The 25,278-nt window shown below is 43.2% G+C and overlaps 1 protein-coding gene across 1 annotated transcript in view; it reads right to left on the minus strand.

Moving 5' to 3' along the window:
* Positions 1 to 1,221: 1,221 nt before the first annotated feature.
* ALG14 (ALG14 UDP-N-acetylglucosaminyltransferase subunit) overlaps positions 1,222 to 25,278 on the minus strand; it is an 87,838-nt gene continuing 63,781 nt past the window's right edge. The window contains exon 4 of the mRNA XM_057718201.1: positions 1,222 to 1,647. Within this exon, the coding sequence (XP_057574184.1) occupies positions 1,417 to 1,647 (231 nt within the window). The 3' untranslated portion in view covers positions 1,222 to 1,416. The remainder of the gene's footprint in view (positions 1,648 to 25,278) is intronic.

A 25,278-nucleotide genomic window follows, 5' to 3' on the forward strand; every position in this document is an offset into this window, starting at 1 on the left:
CTTTTCATCAAAAGTCAATTTCTTTGTTAATTTCTTACCATTTCCTTATTAGATTTATATCATACTTATAAGAAAGATTTACGAGGAAAAAACAAAGAACTTAAACACCACAAGAGGTCTTCTCATTGTTTGTTGCCCTGTTAAAGCAGCAGGGAGGTGAATGGAATTCCTGTTGATTGCAGAGCTGCCAGGCCAGGTCCTGCATTAGGTGTTGTACTTCTGTTGTAGTTGACATAGCTCTTTAGGAGCCAGATTCTCAAGCAGGGCCAGCTAAATAATCTGCAAGGTTCAGTGCCAAATACAACACGAGCCTCTTATTCAAAATATGCTAAGAAATTCAATAGAGAGATGGCAGAGTATTAAACCAGGTGTGGGGCCCTCCTAACTATGGGTCCTCATATGGTGGCCCAGGCCACATGCCCATGAGATTGGCCCTGGTCTCAAGCTTGGGCTTGAATTCCGGCTTTGGTACTTGCTAGTCACGTGATCGTGGAAAGTCATCTGTAAAATGGGGGTAATAACAGTCTCTACATTGTTGAGTTGTTATTAGAGTTAAATGAGTTAATATTTCAAAAGTGCTCAGAAGAATACCTGGCATACAACAACACTTACATAAATGTTAGGTAAATATATACTCTACTAAGCCTACACATCTTAAAATGCCAGAGACAATTATTAGCCATGGCATCGTGAATTTACCATAACATTTAAAAAAAGTTTAGAGAGTTTGGCCCTGATAAACAGAATCATGTTTTTACCCCTATGACAGTAGTCACCTTTTAATTTATTATAACAAACAGAAGATTTTAAAAGGTATTCTGGATTGAGGCCAACTACTCACAAAGCAAAACTAAAGAATAAAAAAAGATACTGGTTTATGCGCTCAGTTCTGGAAGCCTGTGGAGTGCAAATTGTCATGAAGCCAATTTAATATAACTGCTTCCTTTATGCTGAAAGGATTCACTAGGGACCTCTCTGCTTCCATACAGGAAATAAAGCCTGTTGTGTCTGAACAAAAACTAAGAAATATTTTTCTTTTTCTTTCTATAATGCAGAATGCTGTAAAAAAAAAAAAAAAGCTGTAGAATAGGAAATGTGGCTAATCATACACATTCTATATTTAGTTCTAGAAAAAATATTAGTAAAACCAGTCAGAAGATAACTTGCAGGTAGTGGTAAATGCTTTTACATAGGAAGGAAATTTGGAGCACAGAGGCATAAATACTTAATGGTTTATAAATGTTTATAAGAGTAACTTCAGTTTTCTCACTGGGTTACTTACACATTTCTTTACTTTTGACCACCAATAATTCTCAGGATTCTCAAAAGCTTTTACAATAAGCATGTAGTCTTTTGTTCCCCATTTATAGTAAATATTGTTGACTGCACAATTCTAAAGAAGTAAGTTGTCAATCGTCAAACAATTCGCCCGAGGTAGACAGATTTGGGATATTTCTCCTTAAGAGTCGGCCACTGAACAATGAAGTAATCGGAGAGGTGAAACAGAATCTTTCCAGACAGGGATAAATGTTCCACTCGGCAGATGCTTTCAACGTAGACAATGATCACTTTCTTTATTCCTAGTATTCCAAGGAGGAGGGCAGATATACAGACAGGAACACATGTTCCTGGTCCGTTACACAACACCTTAAAAAAAAAAAAATTGAAGGTCAAATAAAAACACAGAATACTACTCTAAATTAAAAATAGTCAAATCTTAGAGGAGATTTTGTCACTATTCCAAGCCTTGAGTGAGTCCTTGCTAAGATGCAGCCTGGAGTAAACGCATGCACGCAGGAGCCAGGTGGGGCAGTGTTGTCCGCTCTCCTGCTTACCAGCTGTGTGAGCTGGGGCACATCGCTTCAGCTCTCTGTACCTGGGTGGGCTGCCCTGCGCTGCACGAGGTGTGCGCACAGCGCCTGGGCTCAGCCAGCAGCCATGGGATGGGTGTGTGCTGCTCTTCTCTGACCGCTTTGTGGATCTTGAATGTCACACAGATAAATGGCAAACAGATACACATCAGCTGTGATTCACTGTTTTCTCATGTACTGACTTGTTCGTGTTGATTTTTTAAAGTAATTAATAGTTGGGGGACTGACATGTAAGATGTAGGAGAAAATGTCTTTAAATGATTAATTATGTAAATATTTTTGTCGGAGGTAGAATCGCTTTAGGAGTTCAATCCAACAAATGAGATATTCGAGAGAAGGCTACTAAATGAATGAGATTTTCCCTCAAGAGAATTTAATCCACACTTGTAATCCAGAGAGTTTTAATGCTTTTGAATTCCACTACTTTTTATAGAAAGCCACTGATTAAAGACAATTTAGTTGGTGAACCTAATAAGAGAAATAAAAATTTAACTCAGAGAATAACTGAAAAGAATTTTTACAAATTTTTTAAGAAAATGAGAGGAAAGCCATTACGCAGAATTGTTGGTAAGATAATTTATTATTATTTTCAGAGAGGAAAAATTATTTTGCACAACATCTCAACCATATGCTCATGTTGACTGAATTAGTACAATCTAATAAAGCATTTTTTACTCCACAAATCATAAAACAGGAGATCTGTGGTTGTCTACACACGCCCATGGGGTATTACCTACAATGTCTCATGATTGCTCCGGCACAAGGCCCACAAAACTTAGACTTCAGAGACTCTTAGAGCTGAAAGGGTCCCCAGAAATACTGTCTAACCATCCCAGCATTGCAGGGACCGTCACAGCATTGCTGTGAGACAAGAGGAGGGATATCAGGGTTTGGTAAAGGTCACAGTGATCTAAGCCCCACCCTTCCTGGAGGCAGGACCACCTGGAAGACCATTCACAGAGCTTTGGGATCAGAGGGAGCAGCCTGTTTCAGGTGGGAACCAATCCTTTTTAGTCTTCCTTAGCTCCCACCTATAAATTAAACCTCCTCCCTGTCTTTTATGAAGAACTTTTGTTCAGACTTTCTCCTGAAGTACCTACTAAGCGTCTCTCCAGGCCAGTGCTTTTTAATCCCCACTGAGTTGCCCCTATAACCTTTCTTCACAGACACTCAAGGGAGCATAAAAGAAAGAAAATGGGCCAGGGAGTCAGGAGAACAGGGTTAAACGAGCTGAGAACCAGCTTGGTGACCTTGGGCAACAACGGTAACCGTAATTACCACCTTGGCTCTCACTATCACTACTTATCAACATCTCACGGTGGTCAGGTACAGTGCCGAACATTTCACATGTATTCTTTTAATTCATCCTCACGGCAATCATTTGAGGCACGTTTTCATATCCCTGTTAGCAGAACAGGAATCTGAGGCACAGAGAGATTGGACCAGCTGCCTGATCACACGTCGAGGAGGTGGAGTTCTACTGCTTCCAGTCACTTTTTCCCTATGTGACTCAGTTACTGTGTGTGGGAAGTAAAAAGACTGAACTAGATGACCTTTCCTGTCAGCTCCAGGATTTGATAATTCTCTGAGTCTCATTTGTTCCTAGTTTTGTGGGAAGCCTAAGCTACAAGATTGTTCTGAATCCTTTCAGGGTTTAGAATTCTAAAAATCCCATTAATGCAAGGTTTCTCAATAGTGGCACGACTGACACTTTGGACTGGGTTATTTTTCCTTGTGGGGCATGTCCTGTGCATCGCAGGATGTTTAGCAGCATCCCTGGCGTCTATCCACAAGATTCCAGTAGCCAAGTAGATCAAGAATGTCTCCAGGCATTGCCAACTCTCCAGCTGAGAACCACTATGTTAATGTGTTCCCTAATCGGTGGATTATTTGTGTTGCTTTTCTCAACTTTTTCCCATAGTATGGAACAAAATAAAACCTACAGCTAAAAAATAATATAAAGGTTGCACGTTGAATCTTGAATGTCATGAAAATATTTTCCTGTTTGTTGCCTTTAAAAGAAATGTACATGTCCACACGTGTTCCTTTCAGTGTCTGGTCGGCTCGCTATACACGAGCTGTGAATACATTGATAGAGATGTTTGGATATAGGAGGGAAGTGACCGGGCATTGGTAGGAGATGCTTTAATAACCTGCCATAGATCAGAGGCAGGGACTGTTAAGGTAAAAGTGGGAATTAAAGGTATTTTGTTTATCTCTGTTGTATCTCTATTTTGAGGTACCTTACTACAAAAATCCCAGGAACAACGAAATTACAAAACCCTAAACCAAGTATTAAAAAATAAATCTTAAGGAAAACTCAGGAGAAGGAAAGCTTCTTTTACTTAAACACAGGTTTTAACTCTGAGTTTTACCGCAGCCTGGGCAAAAATTTAAAAATTGTGGATTATGGAGTTTCCATTATTTAACAAAGCATGCCAGAGAGACTTATTCTAAGCATTAAACAAAACAAAATTTACTGAGACAGCCTGGGTAAAGAATATTTTAAACAATATAATGGTGGAAGTTGTCTTAATTTCATAAAAAACACAGAAATACTCTTCATATTTCTATTTCTTAAAATATGAATTCTCAGTAAACATGGGTGCACTGCTCTTACTAACCCTCTACCTCACTACTCTGCAAACTCCTTACGAGCAGGGTCAACTTCTAGGACAATCTATGCTCTGCACCTGGAACAAAACAGGCGCTCACCAAAGTCTGCTGAAAGGAAGGCAGGCAAAGAAGGACTGGAGGATAAGGGAGGGGAAACCCTTCGCTTATCAGGTATGAAGTCCAACGCTCCCCTTGCCAGACTCAACCCTGTCTGTAGCTCTCTCCTACACATTCATCGTGAACATGATGGCTGTGACTGACAGCTTAAACAGTTTTTACTATCTCATATCCATCGCCTTTTCCTCAGGGGAACCGCTGTATCCCTTGCTATCAACTTAAGTACTTGAATAGAGCTGGCTCTATGCTCAGCTATAAGGAGAGGACATATGACTCCAGGCTGACCAGTCAGAGCATCAGATTTCCCTGGCAGAAGTTCAGGGAAGAGCATATAATCCAGCAAGAAACCTCAAGAAGTAGTGGGGCATTTGTTGGGGCTGCTGAAAGAGCAGTACTTCTGTTGTACTGGTACCTAGGAGAATGTGGGCCTGGCAATGTTAACATCTATCTTGCCACCATGTGGAGAGCTTGAGAATGAAGTCATCACAAAGCAGAACAGAGCAGAGCTGAGAGATGAAGACAGGCCAGGTCCCAAAGGCAGCATTTAAGATCCATGAATCCAGCTGTGCCTGAAGGAAACCAGATCTACCCCTAGACTTGCCAGGTATGTGAGGGAATATATTCCATTTTTGCTTAAGGCAGTTTGAATCAGGGCTTCTGTCATTAGCAATAAAAAGCATCCTAACTGACACAGCCCTTTATTTTGTCTAACTCCCTGACTAGCCTCTGACTGTCCGCAGTGCCAACCGGTAGGTGTTCATACGTGCCTGCTGGATGAAATAACAAATCAAGAAACTTCTCTGAGAGCAGGAAATCCAAGAGGTGTACTAAAGATAATATAAGTTATGGGTCTAGAAAACAGAAGGAGGTCAGGGCTAATATAAATATGACATTGTGAGGGTAGATGAGCCAGATCAAGAATAGTTATGAGAGGATTGCTATTCTGTAGATCTGGTCACCACAGATCAAGTCCTGTTGGCTGAGACATGACATCGGCATGCATGGAAAGACATATTTAACTAGGGTAGTCTGAACTTAACTGCTAGCCTAGTAGGAACCCCATACACAGAATACGGGCCAAGATGTTTCGGGTCCTGGGTTGGTTTGAAGGTCAGAGACCATGAAGTTGAGGGTGATCCAAAGCCTATGAAGGTGAGACTGAAAGCCAGATGGAGACTCCAATTAGGGCTGCAATCTGAAGAGACTGGACAGAAAAGCAGAGTTCAACTCTGAGGCACCGGCCTGAAAACTAGACTTTTGGACACCGGCCTCTTGCTGGTGGAGGTGGAGGCTGGGAGAGAGCTAATACACTGAGGACCACAGCTGCAGGCAAAGTTTACTGAGCTTCCAGGGCCATGGATGAAGCTGGAGAACTCAAGCCCACTGTCAAAGCTGAGCTGGCTTGGGAAGGTCATCTCTATGGAGGTCACAGGTTCTGTCAAAACCAGAACTTCCATGTATAGGATACTGGTTCCACTATGCAGACAGGGAAATGAGGAGATGAGGAAGGGCGTAAACACTGAGGTGTAGGACTAGTCAGGAGACACGAGAAGAGCTTGGCTGTAAGGCTTAACTAGGAGCCTTAGAAGTAAGGTGCTTAAGAATGCACCCTTCTTAGTTTAGAAAATAAGAAAATCGCAGGGTCACTTGGCTTAGCCGACAGAGGCAAGATCTTCAGATCTGGCTAAGGGAAGAGTAATGGCAACCCCAGAGATGGCTGCTTCAGTGAATCGCCGAGCTAAAACATGGGGAGGGATGATGAGCACGAGGGAGGGAAGGCTCTGGTAGGAGCTGGGTGAACGAAGCAGGGCTGGGGAAGGGCTTACAGGATGGCACGGATGATTTACACGTGAACATAAAGACTGTGGGAATGAACTGGCGGTGAAGGAGGAAGTGATTATATAGAAAAAAAGGGAGTTCTTTCAACACCGGGAGGAAAGAGTAAGAATTCAGAGTATTTAGTTTGAGATTGGTTTGTGAAAAACTGTACTTTCTGAGAGCATGACAAAGGATAAAAATGGTGGCACAGGAAGTTTGCCCCCACCAGATTTTCTTTTCAATATTTATAACTTTGTAGCTCAATGTGAAAAGTGCAGAAAAGCATAAAGAAGAAAATAATCCTTCTAATCTCATCAATCTGTTAACACTTTGGTGTATTATCTTCATATACACATTTGTATTTCACTATAACATATGTTCATGTATGCACATATATAATTCTGAGAGCTTACATATAAATATTGTAAAGTGTTTTTTTGAAGTTCTTTCTAGTTATACTTTTGTGTGTTGTGAAAAGTTTTTAAAATTTATGAATTTTAATGACTGCTAATATTTAATCCTACGGATATCTCATAATTCATCTAGCTATTCCTTTATTGTTGGAAATTCAGGCTGACTCCTTTTTTCTGCTATTCTAAATCATCCTATTATGAACATTTTTATATACAAATCTGTGATCCCTAGGTTTTAATTTTGCATGGAACTATGTTCCAGAGCTCTTGCTGAGTGAGAGGTTAGAAGAAACAGCTTCGAGGACTTAAGGAAGTTGTAGAAAGTTTAATAATACAAATGTCCTGAATTGGGGGTGGGTCATGTGGCCTTTTGTTTTCTTTTTTTGTTCCTGTCTGGAAACTGAGTGATTTCCCACTGTGTGAGATGTGGCAGGAGGCAGAGCCCACGTCACAAGTGAGATACTCCTTTCTGGGTTCCCTCTGCAGTGAGTGGATGGGCTGTGACTTGGCCAGACGTTTCTGCCTAGGTCTGACCAGGAACTGGTGGTGCAGAGAAGCAAGGCCAGAGGAGAATGTGTTCTGGTGGCAAAGGTGCCACTGGCAGAGTCTGGCGTCCGGCACCAGTGGGGCCTGCTACCCTGTTCATTATCCAGCAGTGGTGGCAGCAGTGTCCCCCCAAACCAGCTCCGAGGCCATGGAATTCTGGCTGTGGTTCTGGCTGCTCGGCTCCCGCTTTGTCCCTCCACGTTTACTAATCCTACTTCATTAGCTTCCCCAGTAACTCTGAGAGTTCTCAATAGTCTTGCACTAAATTCTTTTTCTGTTTCAGTGAGCCAGAGTGGATTTGTATGGTTCGTTACCAAGAACCTGACTGGTATGAAAAAAAAAAAACAAAGGCTTTGAGAGTAGCGAATGCAGAGTTAGAGAAGGAACAGGTCACGTCAGAACAGTCACAGGATTTCCTCAGGCAGGGCTCAGAGTGCTGGACCGTGAGCACAGGAAGAAGCAGACTGAAACACGGATGAGGACCAAGCAGCAACCAGGGTGAGTGCTGGGGCGTAGGGAAAGGATACTCAAAAGTCCTCCTCCAAGAGAGGAGGAGGGCAAGAGCAGTGGGATAAGAGCCTCAGAAAACTGGATGGAAAAGCACCTGAGAGTAATCAAGAGGGTAAGGAAGAAAATGCAGTTGGAGGGCAGGTGGTCTGTAACATGCAGAGGATATCGTCACAGGACCGGAAGGCTGGGGGCGCAGCCTGAGGAAAGGCAGTGCTGAATGTCAGCGCTCAGTGGAGGTGGACAGCAGGAAGGAACAGGACGCGGAGCAGATGGGATGACGTGTCCCCTTGGCTCACTGTATGGTACACTGCCTTTCTTCTTTTTTATGTATATTTAATCATGAGTAGTAACAGTTAAACAGGAACATCTAAATATCAAGACCAACATGAAATAACCAAATAAAGCCCTGAACAGTAGAATCACCAACTATTTATGAACTTCAAGGTCTCTTACAAGTCTACTGCTAACACACAGAATTTTCAGAGCCGTCATCATTGTGTATACAGCATTTTGAGGTCTCCTTTTCCAATTACATCATTCCTTCCATTCCATGTTTCCACACAGGCATCAGCTGCTTCACTGCTTGAACGTGTCGCCGCCCACCTAGCCCCTTCCCTATTTCTCTTTCCCAGGCAGAGCTTCGTCTTCTTTTAAATCATAGCAAAAAGGTACGTTATAAATTGCTTTTATCTAGGCTAATGGCTTATGTCGTAAAGACACTTACGTTGTAAAGACACGCTGGCTCCTCAGATATCAGTTACTTGCATTTTGTTTGCTAACAACTCAGAAAAACCGTTCGCACGTACGTCAGGTTCCTGGACCCAATTCTAATGTGTGTGTGTGTGGCGGTGGGTGGGGGGCGGCACGTCCGCACAACACACAATGCTCTGGACACCAACTGGCTGTGCTACAATTTAACTCAAGTCTGACGCGATCCGTCCGGATGCAGAATCAGATTCCACAGCTTAATGGCTCCGTCCCAAAGACCGCTCTCCCCTTCAGATGCCTGTCACAAGCCCAGGTTGTTACCTGTACTTCTGACCAACTGGCTATAAATCAGAGGTTCCCATGACCCACTGCTTGAGATCAAGAATGTGCTAGAATGGCTCACAGAACTCAGGAAGACCTGTTTACTCACTAGCTTACTGACTTATTGCTGAGGATATTAAAGGATACAAACCAATAGCCAGATAAAGAGATACATAAGGTAAGGTATGGGGCAGAGGGTGGGGTTCCCATGCCCTCTCGGAGTGTGCATTCTCCCCAAGTCTCCACCTCTTCGCCAGCCTGGAAGCTCTCCCAACACTGTCCTCGTGGGGTTTTGTGGTGGCTTCATTACACAGCCATGACTGATTGAGCCACTGGCCATTGGTGACTGATCCAACCTCCAGGCCCTCTCCCCTCCCCAGAGGTAGAGGCTGGGGGTGGGTGAGGGTGGGACTTAAATTCCAACCCTTTAATCACACAGTTGGCTCCACGGGCAACCAGCGCCCATTCTTGCATGGTTTCCAAAAGTCACCTCATTAACTTATTAACAAGGCACCTTTATCGCTGCCATCACTTAGGAAATTCCAAGGGTTTTAGGAGCTGTGAGTCAGGAACTGCGCACAAAGACCAAACATCTACGAAAAATACATTTTGGTCATCTGAATGACCAAATATATACTTTTCTTTTAAATCATATAATCATAGAGTATAATCAAATAAAGAACAGTAAACTCTGGTCCTGTAGGATCTTACCCAATTGATACGTTCCTTATACTGACACCCCAACACGCACTACTCCCAGTCCGCCAGAATATTCTTGCTTATGCTGCATTCACGCAATCCATCGAGGAGCTGAACGACATGGTGCTTATGAACCAGGGCTTTGCAATCACACAGACCTGGGTTGTCTGCTTAACAGCAGTGTGAGCAGGGAGAAACTGCTTATCCATTCTACGTCTCAGTTTTCTCACTCATGGATTCATTTGTTCAAGAAATAGTTATTGAGCAAAGATAATATACAGGTACTCTTCTGGATATTAGGGATATACTAGTGAACAAAAGTCCCTGCCCTCACAAAGTTTACATTCCAGTGGGAAGACAGAAAATAATAGGTATACATTTATACAATATAAAGCAGGATAAGGGAACAGGGAGATATGGAGGTCAAAGAAGATCTGGGAGGAGGTGACTTATGAGCCCGTAACTGATGAGGTGGTATGGTATTCTGGGTAAATCAGACAGCAACCAGAGCAAGATGGAGGAGAGAAATGATGTAGATTTTGTGAACTGACCATAAGTCAGGACCAGTAAAAAGGGTTTGGGAGATTGGGGAGCGGTGTGGGCTTGAGACAGATTATAATTTAATAGAGCTGTTAGGTCCAGGTAACACTCTATCTCAGGGGCTTGAGCTTCTTGTGGTGAATAAGGTAAACAGAGACATACACATTGTCAACTACAACTGGCATTTGCCGTTGGCATTTGTCATTTGCCAGCTACCTCTACAAAGATTAAATCTTGTGCTGCTGCAGTTGCTGACTGTCAATGCCCCCTGAAAGGTGTTCAGGGTGGAAAGCTGAAATGAGGCACTCTGTGCTCTGCGAAAAACTGGCAGAACAGGTCGTTAGATATTTTCAGGAGCCAACTTGATGGGCCCAATTCTTGTATCTCCTCCTATCTAGAAAAACACTCAAATCCTTCATGGTGATGACTGCTTCTTGTGACTAGCAGTAACCTTCTGTAAGCAATATGGTTGATTACGTGCTTTCCCTTTCACCAAAACCACATATATACTGAGCTTCCCCCCTGCCTCTCTGGAACCGTTTCTCAGAGGTATCTGGGATGCAGTCTCCTGGGCTGCAGTCCTAATTTTGCCCCAAAATAAAACTTAACTCGCAACTCTCACGTTATGCATTTTTTTAAGTCAACAATGTATATAAGGGCAAGATGAGACTGGTCCTGATGGTCCTTCAGGGGAGGTGGATAGCAAGTTCTAATGTATTCTCCTTCCTGGGAATTAGCAACGGTCAGGTAGAGAATGTTAGGGGTGGGGAATGGTAACTGAGCAGAAACAAATAAGAACACAGGGAAAACAGTATTTACTTTTTTAGGGTTACTGTGGGGATCAAATAAGGTAATACATGTGAAGCATTTAACATAGTGCTTGGCCCATGGTAAAAATTCAATAAATTATAATCCACCCAAAAGTAAAGCAGAATGCTTGTGGCATTTTTCAAACTCTTAAGAATACTGTATAGCAGAAGGCTTGTGCCTCACTCTGTCACAGGCATGACACTGACCTGGCATGATCTACCCTACCCTTCAGAGGCTATCTTACAAGCATAACCCAGCCATCCATTTTAGCCTCTTTTCCTTCAAGTCATATTTTTTGCTCTGCCTGATCCACTCCAAGTGACACTTATGTAAAAAACTGACAGAAGGAGCCTGATAACCAGGAGTGGTGCCTTCTCTTTTTCCACACGTGGGGGATGACTGGAAGATTCCTGAGCTCCCATGCTCTGGATCTGGGGAGCCGCTGTACGGTGTTTCTCAGCCTGTGGCCAAATGGTGTGAAAGTGCGTGGCCATAACATGGTAAACAAGCCTGATGACCTGACGAGTAAGCCTGATCTTGTTCGTTTCAAAACAAGGGTCGGCTATTTTGCCCTTGTATGGGGAAACTAGACTCGCCAACCTTCTGCGACCATCCTGACTTGCTGGGTTTGGGCTGAGTTACAGGGGTGGAAGTTAAGTAGGTGAGAGACACCTAGACAGCAGACTCCAGTGTCCCCTCCACAACTCTGGGATGCTCACCTGCAGTTTGAACGCATGTTAGTAAGCTCCTACATGACCCAGGGCTCCACATAGTTTGGTTACTCCATATATGTTTATGGCGCCTCCGACTATAAATGCAGAGTAGGCAAAAGAGCTCAGAGGCTGTTGGTGCCCACACCAGGGTGGCATCTTAATTCCTTGCCCTGATGATCCACCATAAAAAGTAAGGATAAAAATTAAAACACATCTTTTTTTGTCTTAATGGTTAAGCTGTGCCTTCTTTGCCTCATCGTTAAAGATCATCGTCAGGCCAGCCAAACGTTGTTTTCCTAAGCTTCCTGGCTGATTCTACTTTCAGCTGAGGAACCTGAATCTTTTAGTGTTCCTATTCTCTGGGCCAAATGGTCAAGGTGACGACTTCCCGACTTCTTGATCTTTTTTTGTTTGTTTGTTTTTATTGTATTTTCAACACTCTGAAATGTTTACAGGGAGGTCTTTGAACCCTAGTAATCCAGTATTTTTTCCTTTTGTTTTCCCCACACCATATAGTCAGTGGCTCTCCCAGAAGCACTGATTGCTAGCGCTAGATGCAGTCTCAGGAGTCACTTAGTTCAGTTCTTGCCCTTTAGCTTGAGAAGGAAGGGAAAGACCTTGACATTCACAGGACACCTACCACTTGCCAGGCCTAGAGCCTACGTATGGCATCATGCATAATAACCCCACTTAAACCTTACAACAGCCTTTTGAGGTGGATGTCTGTATCCTCATTTTTTAGACAAGGAGACTCAAGCCCAGAGCAATTAAGTGACCTATGAAAGATCACACAGCTGAGACTCAAACCAGCTTTGGACAACAAGCCTGGGGCTCTCCTGTCCCCCATCCTGGTCCTGTACCTGCCAATCAGGTCAAGCATTAGTTGGAAGTGGGCTGAAGGCAAGGTAGGCTCCAGGGCAGATATGACACAGGGAGTTTAACTGAAGGAAAAATTCGGGCAATTGTTATTAATATTTTATAGCTTTAATAGAGAAATTAGTGGCAGACTATAACATGCCATCAGACTAAGATGGATTATGAAAGCTTTTCAGCAGATAAAATGGGGGAGGGGGAATGGTTAACATTTTCAAAAGAAAAGGGAGTATCCTTTCTAAACAGGAAGAACTGGCTTGAATTCAAAGCAATTATGTAATTCCTGACTTCTGTCAAGGCCCTCTCTTAGGCAGATGTCATCTTTTATTCGTGACCCTTCCCTAATTTTTTTTACATCTACCTATGTATAAAACTGCTACCTTGCTGAAATGAAAACTTGTCAGCAGTTTTCCTTTATGTACAGATTATGTCTGCAGTATTTAAAAAGGCTTACAAATTTTTTCTTATAGAGAATTATCTAATTCCTTAATTCTAAGTCAAAAGGACACATAAAAACACTTGTTTGTGAATTTCTGATTGTGTATGTATGAAAGAGAGGTAGACATATATACTCAAAGACAGACAATGAAATGGAGGCAAGAAGACAGAATTCAACGACGCGAGATGCACTGAGGAGCTGTACCTCACTGTGGTTAAAGAATACGGTACTCTGGAGCCAAGCTTAGACTCCGCACCGGAATCAGCAGTCATGGTTCTCAACAGCACATGTGCTTCCCTGTATGCACTCAGGCATTCAAAAGGCGTTTCCCTTTCATTGTCCACCACATTTATCAAGATCCTAGCACTGGTGCACCTGACTCCACTGGTGAAGCAGAATGACACTGCTTGTCAAAATCAGGGTGTCTTTTGGAGGTTTTTATTGCCTTCAAGCTTAGCTGAATTTTGCCAGGTATGTTTGGCTGTAGTAACGACTGTCTCTTATAGACTTAGAAGACATGAGCATCGGCAGGAAATGAGAGAAGCAGTGGGTCTGTCCCAGTTCTGCTCAGAGAGGACCCCCTTAAGTCAGCAAGCAGAGAAGTGACTCCATGTTAGTGTTTCACAGGCCTCCAAATCACACTCACCCAGGGGCACTTGTCAAAAATGCAGATTCTTTGAGGAGGGAGGGGGATGGACTGGGAATTTGGGGTTGGTAGCTGCAAACTATTACATTTAGAATGGATAAACAACAAGGTCCTACTGTTGTTCCCTACAGCACAGGGAACTATATCCAATCTCCTGGGGTAAACCATAATGGAAAAGAATATTAAAAAAAAGAATGTATATATGTGCAAAACTGTCATTTTGTTGTACAGTAGAGATGGGCACAACATTGTAAATCAACTATACTTCAATAAATAAATAAATAATGAATAAATAAATAAATAAGCAGATTCTTTCCAAATCAGAATCTCTGGGTCTGAGACCCAGGAACATGCATTTTAAACAAGCTCCCAGGTGTTTCTGGTACAAATTAGCGCTTGGAAACCTCTGCTCTCCACTACAGGAAAGGGGGCTGGCAGTCTTCGTAAGTGGCGCCTCATCTACATTCCTGCAAAGGGGCCTGTGTGTGCTAAGGGAGAAAGCGGTGTGGAGGAGGAAACGGGGGGCCTGGTAAGCCATCAAAGGCCATTCTCTCTCTCGTCCTGCTCAGAACCACTCTGGGGACCAGCAGCCCAGCTGAACTCATCTGGAAGAGCTCGTCAGTGAGGCTGAGGTTCCTAATAGCAGTGAGAACGGCCAGAAATTGAGGCGCTCCGCCAAGACGCCCCTCCTTCCCTCTGTTGGCTAGACTTAGAGATCTTCTCTTAGAGAGCAAGCATCCCTGAGAGGAGTCCTATCTTTAAGACTAGAAGTTAGCTGCTTAACGATCTGCTAATTCTTTAAAAATAATCAGTTGAGGGACTTCCTGGTGGTCCAGCAGTTAAGACTCCACGCTCCCAATGCAGGGGGCCCGGGTCTGATCCCGGGTCAGGGAACTAGACCCCGCATGCCGCAACTAAGAGCCTGCATGCTGCAACTAAAGATGTCCTGCACGCTGCAACAAACGTCCCTCACGTGACAAGGAAGATCTCGCATGCGCAACTAAGCTGTGGCGTAGCCAAATAAATAAATAAATAAATATGTTAAAAAAGATTAGTTGACAACATTGTGAGAATAAAGAAAGGTTACAGAGAAGGAAGGCACCTGAGGGAGGGCAGAAGAGACATTAATAGGGAGGTGGCAAGGCGGCATATTCCCTGCCACTCAAAATCACTTTAGCTGTCAAGGTGCCCCATCCCAGCAGTGCTGAAGCAGCCTCTCTGCAGATGTGGGGAATGGTTTGTTCACGCTTCTTGGCATCACAGCCCGGGTCTTTGAGGAGGGGAGGGCTGGACAAGCAGGGCCTCAGTGATGGGGCTCAGCCTGCCAGAAGCACCAGAGTGAGACCTCTGCCAGAGTCATCTTAAGAGCAGAGCAACAGGTTTTAATCCAGCAGGTAATCTGGAAAACGTCTTGCTTGACCAAAAGCCAAATTTCGTTAAGAAGAGGTTCTTAGCCACTATAGAGAGAATACCAAACCTCCAGGTTTTCTAATTCAAATGTGGAAACCCTTCCCCCCCCGCCCCCAACCCGTTTCTTGAAACAAGTTGCTGTCATGGTAAACAAGATGGGGTATCTGAGGCATTGACAGTCCAGGGAAAGGGCAGCGATGAGAGCATGGACCCTGGAGCCAGACCACCTGGGAGTGAATCCTGGCTCCACTGCTTCCTACCTGTGTGACCTTGGGCTAGTTATTTCACCTCTCTGTGCCTCAGTTTTCTCATCTGTAATTTGGGGATTCAAATAGTGCTTTCCACATAGTGTTATAGAGAGAATTAAGTGAAGCAGAGTTTGCCAAGCGCTTAGAACTCAGCAAGTCCCTTATGCATATTTGCTGCTGTTATTTTTCTTAGGCTCTCTGCCTAATGCTGCTTCACGACAAAGACCAAAAAAAGGGTCTTAGAGCTGAAGGGGGAACAGAATCCTTGTGTCATCTGTATGGCTGATGTTCTTTCAAGATCAACAGTGGCTCTTTTGACTGAATTGCAGTCTTCCCTCCTCCCACAAACCCTGCTGAGGGCACTGCTGGGCCACAGTCCAGGCATCTTCTACTGGAGCAGCAGGTTCTCAGGTCCTCTTTTAAGTCTTTTAAGGGAAAAGGAGGTGGGATGGCAGAAGACTCAACCCCTATTTTGCACAGTTCAGCCAACAGGGCAAATAATGCACACTGAATTATTTACTGGTAGGCCTTCCCAGGGCAAGACTGAAAATAAAATTTTGTCAGAGGGACAGTCCGTTCTAGGGTATAAAATGGAATCATCTTCACCAGGAGTAAATCACACTTCCTGCCTGTGACAGAGTGTTTGCAGGGAGAGTAAGTGCCGTGCAGCCCTTAATGCCACGCGTTCATTGTTGCCCCTGACTCCTGCCCGCACTGGCCGTCTAACCCCATTCGGCCTTCCCAGCTCGGCCCACCGCGGTTTGAGTCTGTGAAACAGAGAGCTGGGTGCAGAAACAGAACGAGGCTCCCTTTGGTCCGGGGAATGCTGGCAACGGGAATTCTGGAGGCGACGGGAGCCAGGTGATCGCACATGTTATAGATGCTAACTGTAAATTTGAGGTTAATTATAACCAAGTATGTTTAAAATCCATGTTGTAATTCTAATAACTACCACTAGCCCATCACTCTGGGTCTCATCTGTATGACCCTATTAGGAAATCTGTTCATGAATTCAATCGTTATAGCCTGAGCAGAAGGGGAGCACAACACAATGATTATAGATGCTGCAGTCTCAGGCTATCTGGGTTTGAATCTTGTTTCTGCCACTCAGTGGCCCTCAGACTTTGGACAGGTCAATTTTTTCCCATATGGCTCCGTTTTCTTATCTGGAATATGGGGATAACAATGGCACAGGGCTGTTATAAGGATTAAACAAGTTAATGTATGTAAGGTATGTAAAAATTAATAAAAATGGCATAGGGTTATTGTAAGGACTGAACGAGTTAACATGTGTAAGGTATATAAAAGTTAATAAACAGAAACCTCGATTACCAATAGTTGGGAGGCCAGCAGGCTCTCACGCCCTACGATGATAAGCAGAGCCCAACAGGAAGAAGAGAGACTCCTTTTCTTGCCTGGCAAGAGCTCACAACTCAGCCAATGAAAAGCCACTATTCTTTCAACTCTCAGTCCCTCCGATGGACTCTTTGTTCACTATCGCCCTCCCAGCTTCCTTTTCCCCTCTTTAAAAGAATTCCCCTGTGCTTGTGGCCTGGCGGCAGGGATTTGCATGTGGCTCACCATGGTTGCAGACCCTCAAACTGCAATTCTTTGCTGATCCCGAGTAAACTCATTTTTGCTGGAGAAGTAACTGGCAGTCTGTTTACAGTCAACAGGTGTTATAATGCTGCGTGGCATTCTTCTCGGCACTTGGGCCTGGAAGATGAGGAAGCCGTCAGGGAGCCCACGGTTTAGAAACGTGGCACTGCATTCAGCCCCTATCAAGCACTTTGCACAAAATGTGTACACAACAAAAGTCGTAGAGGAGCTGGCGGAAATTGCTGATTTACGGCTGGGTTTCTCTAGTTTTGGCCAGTTTAACATAAAACACCTCAGAAAAAACAGTGGTTTCATAAGTTGCTTCTACAAATATTGAACAAAACCTTTTTATAGTATGTCATTAGTTAAAAACTCCCTGCTCCAATAGTTTTTATTTTATTTTATTTTTAAAAATTTTTTAAATTATTAAAAAAATTTTTTTAAATTAATTATTTATTGGCTGGGTTGGGTCTTCATTGCTATGCCCCGGCTTTCTCTAGTTGCGCAGAGCTGAGGCTACTCTTCATTGTGGTGCACAGGCTTCTCATTGCCGTGGCTTCTCTTGTTGTGGAGCATGGGCTTGTAGGCACATGGGCTTCAGTAGTTGCAGCAAGTGGGCTCAATAGTTGTGGCTCACGGGCTCTAGAGCGCAGGCTCGATAGTTGTGACACACGGGCTTAGTTGCTCTGCATGTGCGATCTTCCTGGAGCAGGGATCGAACCTGTGTCCCTTGCGCTGGCAGGCGGATTCTTAACCACTGCGCCACCTAGGAAGCCCCTGAGTCTTTAAAAACTATGCAATGGAGGGAAAAGCTTTAGTCTTTAACTGGATAGAGAAAATAATTTTCCATTGTTTTATGTAATCACTTATAAAACTAAGATGTATGCTCACCATGGATATGCCCAGTACTGCTCTGTTATGAGAGGCACAGAGTGCTATGTCTGATTAACACAACTGATGGATATAAAAGGGTGAGAGAAGAACAACATGGACTGTTCTAAAGCCATAAAGCTGTTCTCCTTTCCTTCCCCTTCCACCTTGCAAAAGTATTCACTGCTCTTTTCTTGTTCACTGTCTTTAGATTCTTGATTTAAAACTGAAAAGTTCTGTAACATCTTATAAAAACAGACTACAAGGAGAGAGCCTGTCCCAGGGACTGAATTCCCTCCATCCCAGGCAATAAAAGAATGCAATTAAAAAAACCCAAAGAAAATATAGTTTACAATACAAAAAACATCTAGCTTAGTGTCCACCTAAGTACTTTTGTTAGAACTGTTTTTTGGAAAAACTGCAATAAGGCTTCATGTGCCTTATTATGTGAGTGGTTGACATAATTATGCATGAGACAAGAGAATCTATAACATCATGGCATTCTTGACAGTGGCCCCCTAAAGTCCCCAACACACTGACATTTCTTTTTCTGCCTTCCTTTTTCCTCTTCCCTTTTTCCTGTTAGTGAAAGGCAAATCTGTGTTATGCTATACACTGCAGCTTTAATCTTCCATAGGGCTCCTTCTCTGCTCCCTCCTGGGGGACTGGGCCAGCCCCTCTTACTGGCCAAGTTCATCTCTCCTTTGGCTCTGACTGTCTCTCTGGGGCTGGATTCCCCATGTTAACCCTTTAATCCTGTTGGGGAAGGCCCTTTGGCAGCATTGCCATTTGAATTCTTATTAACTTTAGAAAACAGCCCCTCTACCAGATACACTTCTATCTTCTCATTCTCACCAGACCCTGCCAATTCTACTCCTAAAGCCTCTCAAATCTGGGCGCTGCTCTTGATCTCCACTACTGGTGTGGGCAAACTCCCCTCTCACCTGGTTCACCTCCACCCTGCTCTCCCAGCCTCGCCTCCTTCTGTTTCACTCTCATACTGCTGCTACATGGCTTTCTCCTAAAATACAAATCTGACCAGCATTTATCATCACTGGCTTCCTGCTGCCTTCAGAATAAAATCCAAATACCCTGAATTAAAAGTTCTTCCCTAAAAGTCACTATCTGTACTGTTTTCCTTCATCATTGTGGTTTCAAGGCTCACCTGAAGTATTTTCTACAGTACTAGAGAAACTCATGAATATCGTTTAAGTTAATATAACAATAATAAATGTGAGGCATTAAGACAAACATTTCTCGTGTAATATAATAATATACCTGTTTACAGCTATGTATTGTATTGAATACTTTGGTGACCTTTCAGGAACAACCAGTTTTGCAGTTCTAAAGTAGACTTAATTGTCCCAAATGCTTTCTTTGTCCAAATTAATGAGTTGTGTAACACTTATGCCAGGATTAGAAAAGACGTGGCCAGTGTGCTTACTGGAAATCAAAAGCTTCAGGACCAGTATTCCCACTTTTTTTCTTCTTTTTTTTTTTAAGCAGTAGAGAGGAGGAGAAAAACGACCAAACTGGGGCTCAAAAAGAGAGGATAGAGGGCAACAAAGACATATCAAGCCACTGAATGACTGATTCTACTTTAGGCGGGTCCTGGTCAAAGAATGACAGCCAACAGGTACTCATATTCCTTGTAAACAGCATCTCATTTCATTTTAGTCTCCACAGCCATGATAAGAGATGGGTATGATTATTCATATTTTATAGGTGAGGAAACAGACTGGCAATATTTATTTTGCCTACTATGGTAAAGCAGGTTACGTATACCACTTAGAGTTAAGGGAGAATACTCAACCTTCCTGCTTCCCTGGAGGGAGGGGAGTTTCCAGGTCCCAGGAGGGAAGAATGAAGTCTCTGCTCAGTCTTCTCACTCAGCCCTTCCCTGGGGGGAGGAGTGGCCTACCCATCAGTGAGGTTAGGAGAACAGATGAGGACGCACAGCTCAGCCAGGCCCCTTGGGCTTTTCCCCTCTCTTCTTTTCAGCGTGTCAGTCTTCAACATCCTCTATACCTGCTTTGTGTGCTGAGTAGAGAACAGAGGCGGGCCTGTAACCTTATTGAGCAGAGAAGGAAACGCATGGTGGCTGCACTCATTAGCCACATCCTCCAATCTGGCTTTCACCAGCAGATAAAGTTAATATTTTGTCTTATTTCTCAATGGGTTGGGAATATAAGAGGGGAAGACAGAGGGCTATTAATTGGCTCCCTAAAAGCCAAATACGAGGCACATAATAGGCACTCAATAAATATGTGTAAAATGAATGAATGAATTTGTCCAAGGCCACAAAGCTGATAAACCACAGAGTAGAGACTTGAATCTATGTCTGACAGAAAAGCCCATGGTTTTCCAAAATTCCCACTTCAGTGCTTCTTGTAGAGTGTTCTATTTCTAGGCTTCAATTCATGCTTCAGCACGGCTGCCAGGAAACTGGAGACAAAGGTTGGTGCAGGAATTAACTATCTTAAAAACACGTCTGCCTAAGAACTTAGCTGATGAGCTGTTTGTCTACAACAGTGACTACAACAGTTCAGCCCGTCTGCCTGTTGCTGGCTATACTGACTGGGCCCTGGGGTCCGCGCAGAGGGACCTGGAGGCTGAGAGAAGCAGTGGAGATGGTACCAGCAGTGCATGTAACAGACGGGAGAAGGCAGGCAGCCAAGCATGAAGCAGGATGTGCACAAAAGGGGCAGGGCAAGGGCCTGGGGACCAAGGAGAGAAGGAGGCCTAGAGGGATTTAGGGGAATGGAGGATGGGAAGGAGGCAGGGGAAGGAAGAATGAACAGAAAAATCCCAGGAGAACAAAAGGCTGCAGAGACGGGAAATAAAAATCTGTGCAAACAAAGAGCATAAAGCGGAGACAGATAAAAGAACAAGAGTAAATCACTTGCTATGAAAATAGCCACAAACTGATTTTCCATTTCATGTCAAGATGATGAAAAGTGAGGGCTGTACTGTGTGCCAGCAGCCTTCAGGAACCAAGAAATAAAACACCCAGGTTGAAAATAGTTTGGGGAGCCAGAGGATGACAAGGTTCCTCCTGAAGGCAAAAGTGAAATTAAAGGAATGACAGCATCTTCTACCCCTTCTCCCCACCGATCCCCCTCCAGTCACAAAAGAGCTGCTTGGCTGGCAACCACGTATGAGCTCAGCGGGGACCCTGTTCTGACTGAGCTAATATAGTTGCTTTTTAAGAGAATCTGGTAGAACTCAGGGTTGTGTGTTCACAAACACCATATAAAAAACACGGTCATCACTGCCTTCCAAGCGGTTTTTTCAGTCTGTTTAAAGGTCTGGTTGGTCTTTTTTTCCCCTCACTAGAGCAGCACACAAAGAATTCTCTGACACACTGCACCCACTGCAGATGAAAGGGCTTAAATGTGAGTGAAAGCAACAATGTTTAGAGTGACATTTACTAGCTGCAAACAGTGAAATCAGAGAGCTCCAGTTCATGGAGATTAAATGTCAGGCTTTAAACATTTAGCAGAGTATTAGCTATGGAAGTTTTTAAAATTTAGGATTTGGTTTTATACTGCAAACATCACTTAAGAGTTTTTAAAGCAAACAATTCAGTCATAAGCTGAATAAGAATATATGTTTTGTACTGAAGGTGAGACAAGTGCAGGACAGTCACAGAGTTTGGCTCAATGATGCCAGAGGTGCTCTCTGGTCTTCACCGTTCAGATGAATAGGAGAAAAGTGACATTCCCCATAGGTGAAAACGTTTCGGAAAATACAAGTCAAAATCCAAAACACAGGAGTTTCTAGGCAAATAATTTTCCACACTGGGCATGGACTTTACAAGCCCAAGGGTTTTTACATTACTGTTTCAGAATGAATGCTTTTTAAGGCACCTAAAAAAAAGTCAGAGCGGAAAACAGATCCCCTTTTTCTTTTAAGAATATTTTCCATGGATAAATTTATGCATGATAAAATTGACTATAATTGCCAAATATAACATCCGTTTGAACATGACTAAATAATAAAATCTCCAAATCTGACAATATCAGCAGTCCATCCTTGCTTCATTCAAAATAGCTGGTAAGCACCTTCTATATTTTGCTTCTTATGAGGTGCTGGACAGATACAAAGCCAACGAAAATGGTTAATATTTCAAGCTTTGTTCTAAACACTTTATAAGCAGTATATTATCCCCATTTTACAGATAAGAAGGCTGCGGCTTCCAGAGGTTAAGGACTTTGCCCAAGACCACAGGATTGCTAAGTCATATAGGATTCAAACTCTAGCCACTGACTCCTAAGATTGAGCAATTAACTTCCATTCAAGGAACTCTCAGCCTGGCAGAGACCACAGGCTTGTAAACAAATAAAGGCTAACACAAGAGAGCAACAAAGATATGACAACAAAGATATGAATAGAGATACAGAGTAATTCTGTCTCAGGTCTGTGACCGGAGGAAGAGACATTTAAGCTGGGTCTTGACCTATGAGGAGCTTTTCAAGGTGAATAAGGTAACAGTTACTCTAGGCATAGGGAGCTTCGCTACCCAAACAGGGAGGGCTTGGCATGTTGATGGAACGTTCAAAGTTCACTGTGCATTTGAAGGTGGGTGACCACGGAGGCCAGGAAACAAGGATCTTATAGTAGCCAAGATGAAGATATAAAGGGAGGTTGAAGCAGGGGAAACAGAGGATGCCAGAGTTAGGACAGGCAGAAGTGATGGTCTGTGACCCACCAGATGTGCACAGTGAGTTGCTAGCTTTTTAGACTACCGTAAAGACTGAGAATGAAGGAGGTAAGACAGATTAAGGGGAGGGGTTAGAGAAGAAGATGATACCTTGCCTAGTTTTAGAAAAGCTGAGTTACAGATACTTGAGGGCTAGCTGGGCATGCTCTCTACTACTCTCTCTACTTCAATAAACATTGAGAGCCTCTCGTACCAGGTACTGAGGAAGTTAAAGAGAACAAAACTGGGTCTTGCCTTTTCAGAGTTCATGAACTGTACAGTCTGGCTCTCAATGGTGGTAATGCATCAGGGAACTAAGAGGATCATTTCTGGTTGTTACTGTGACTGAGGGGTGTTATTTGCACTTGGTGGACAGGTGCCAGCGATATAGATATTCTGCAATATCTGGGCCCGTTTCGTGCACCAAAGCACTACCCTATGTCCCACTCGTCGCCCATATGGGTGACCATCCGTTTACAACTCTCTGCGCTTAGAACCTAATTCTGTTTTACACGGGAAAACAAAATGTTTCTGCTGTTTTATATACATACGGAATTTTTTCAAACAGAACTACCATGGAAATTGAAGGAAGACTGTTGTACTTCGTTTTGTTTGGACCTTTACCAAGAATGTTCACTACTTAATGAAAACTACATCATGAGTTGGGGGAGATGAAAAAGTTCTGGAGATGGAAGGTGGTGATGGTTGTACAACAATGTGAATGTACTTGATGCCACAGAACTGCACACTTAATCATTTAAAAATGATTAAAATGATACATTTTATGTTACATATTTTTAAATAAAATAGGTGATAAGTTGAAAAAAATTAAAAAGAAAAGAAAAAGAATATTACATCATGGGCAGCAAACCCACTCACAGTTTTCGAGTTTCCGATGCAGTGTGCCTACACCAGTCTGCGCTGTAGCTGTCCTAATCCTGCTGCTTTCACATTCCAAATCTGTCTACTTCCCTGTGTCTGCCGGTGTGGTCACACCCATAGACATGGTATAATGTAACTTGATTACAAATTACTTTCTTTTTCTTTCTCCTTTTAACTGCAACTAGGACATTATATTCCACTTTTGGAATTACATGCTGCATAGGCAGGTTGTATTAATTATGAATTTCATTTCAAGATAGGAAAGGGCGTGTTATAATATACTTGTTATAAAAAATATGTTAGGTTGAAAGGGCTGAGGATCACTAGTGCGGGACAGACAAATACAAATGTAACTAAAGTACAAGGGGAACCACCTTAGAGAGGTAAAAGTACAAGGAGGGAGGACAAGGGGAAGAGATGTACTTGGCCATGCTGGGTCTGGGAAAGCCCATGGAGTAAATATGATGTGAGCAGACTGACATTCTCTGTTAGAATAATTCCAGAGATGTGGGGCTTGGTATCTGCCTCCAATGATGTCCATTCTTTCTGGCATGGCTTTGATTTTCATCAAGCTCTTTTCGATGTTCTTCCTGTATATCCCCCACAATGGCCCTCGTTCTGGGAGGCTCCGGTGGGCAGAGCATGTTGAATCTCTAGCCCATGCAGTGTCTCTTCCAGAATCTGAAAGCTGCGGTCTCTGTAATACTTTCTGGTTAATCTTCTCTTCTTTTGGCTAAATCTCCCTACTTCCTCCAACTGTTTCTCATATAACTTGGTTTCATGTTCCCTTACCATCTGGGTCATTTTCCTCTGAACATGCTCCAATTTGTCAATGGCTCTTTAAGAGTGTGGTGCCTAGAACTGAATGTGGTTTCCAGCACTGAAACATATAACTATATTTCCTAATATCCCACCAAAAGGGGAAAATGTTATTGCTCCACACAGTGAGATCAGGACTGGGGAGGGAACAGGGGAGATCTCGCTAATCATCATTGCACTGCCAGTATTGAAATTTTTCCTTTTTTGTTTAAACAAGTTAAATCTGAATTTTTAATAGTCGCAACTAGAGTTCTGATCTCAAAGAGCTTTTTTTTTTCCTTCCTAGCTTTTGTTTTGATGATTAAATGAAAATGTGGGTCTGGCTAAAAAACATTAACCATTATTTTTATTTGCCGATAGCATCTATTTACCATCATCCTATAGTCATTTCTTGTCTGCCCACGTCCCAAGTCAGTTTAACAAAGATTGGCAAGTGTGCTACCCTTCCCAAGGGCTTGGCCTGTAAGCTGGAACTAGTATTTCTGCATTGTACATGGGTCTGGTGTGTGTGGAAAGCCCCTGCATTCCTGTGTGTCTAGTGAACATCAGCTTGAGCCCCACCATGCATAATTCCATCCAGGCTCCTGATTTTTCATCCCATTTTGGTCTGAGACTAAAACCTTACAATAACGTGTCTGGCTCTTACCAACATTCTGTCCCCTGGGACTGAAACAGTACCAGCTCATCTCCTCATTCTAGAGGCTAAGGACTGTTGAAGCACCGTGACACCATACACTGGTCTGAATCTTTGGAAGCTACAGCAGAACTCTGCAGAAGAACATCGTTCTGACATAAATGCTAGCTTGCTATCCACCCTGAATGCAAAGATTTCAGCTAACTGATCAACAAATAGGGCAAAGGTTAGCCTCAGAAGATTAAGTACTTTATGTCACATTTGCTGGCTGCCCAAGTCCTAACGTGCTTTTGCTGCTGAACAGACCAGCTCAAAGGTAAACTTTGTGAGAGTGAGGTTATTTGTTTTGTTAATGTACCCCAAGCCCTCAGAACAGTGTTTAGCATATAACAGCCACTCCACAGGTATTTGTTGAATGAATTAATGAAATGACTTCTTAAGGTAGACAACATCTGTCTTTGTTTTGCCAGTATT

The sequence above is a fragment of the Hippopotamus amphibius genome, chromosome 1 (assembly GCF_030028045.1).
Source record: "Hippopotamus amphibius kiboko isolate mHipAmp2 chromosome 1, mHipAmp2.hap2, whole genome shotgun sequence".
NCBI lineage: Eukaryota > Metazoa > Chordata > Mammalia > Artiodactyla > Hippopotamidae > Hippopotamus > Hippopotamus amphibius.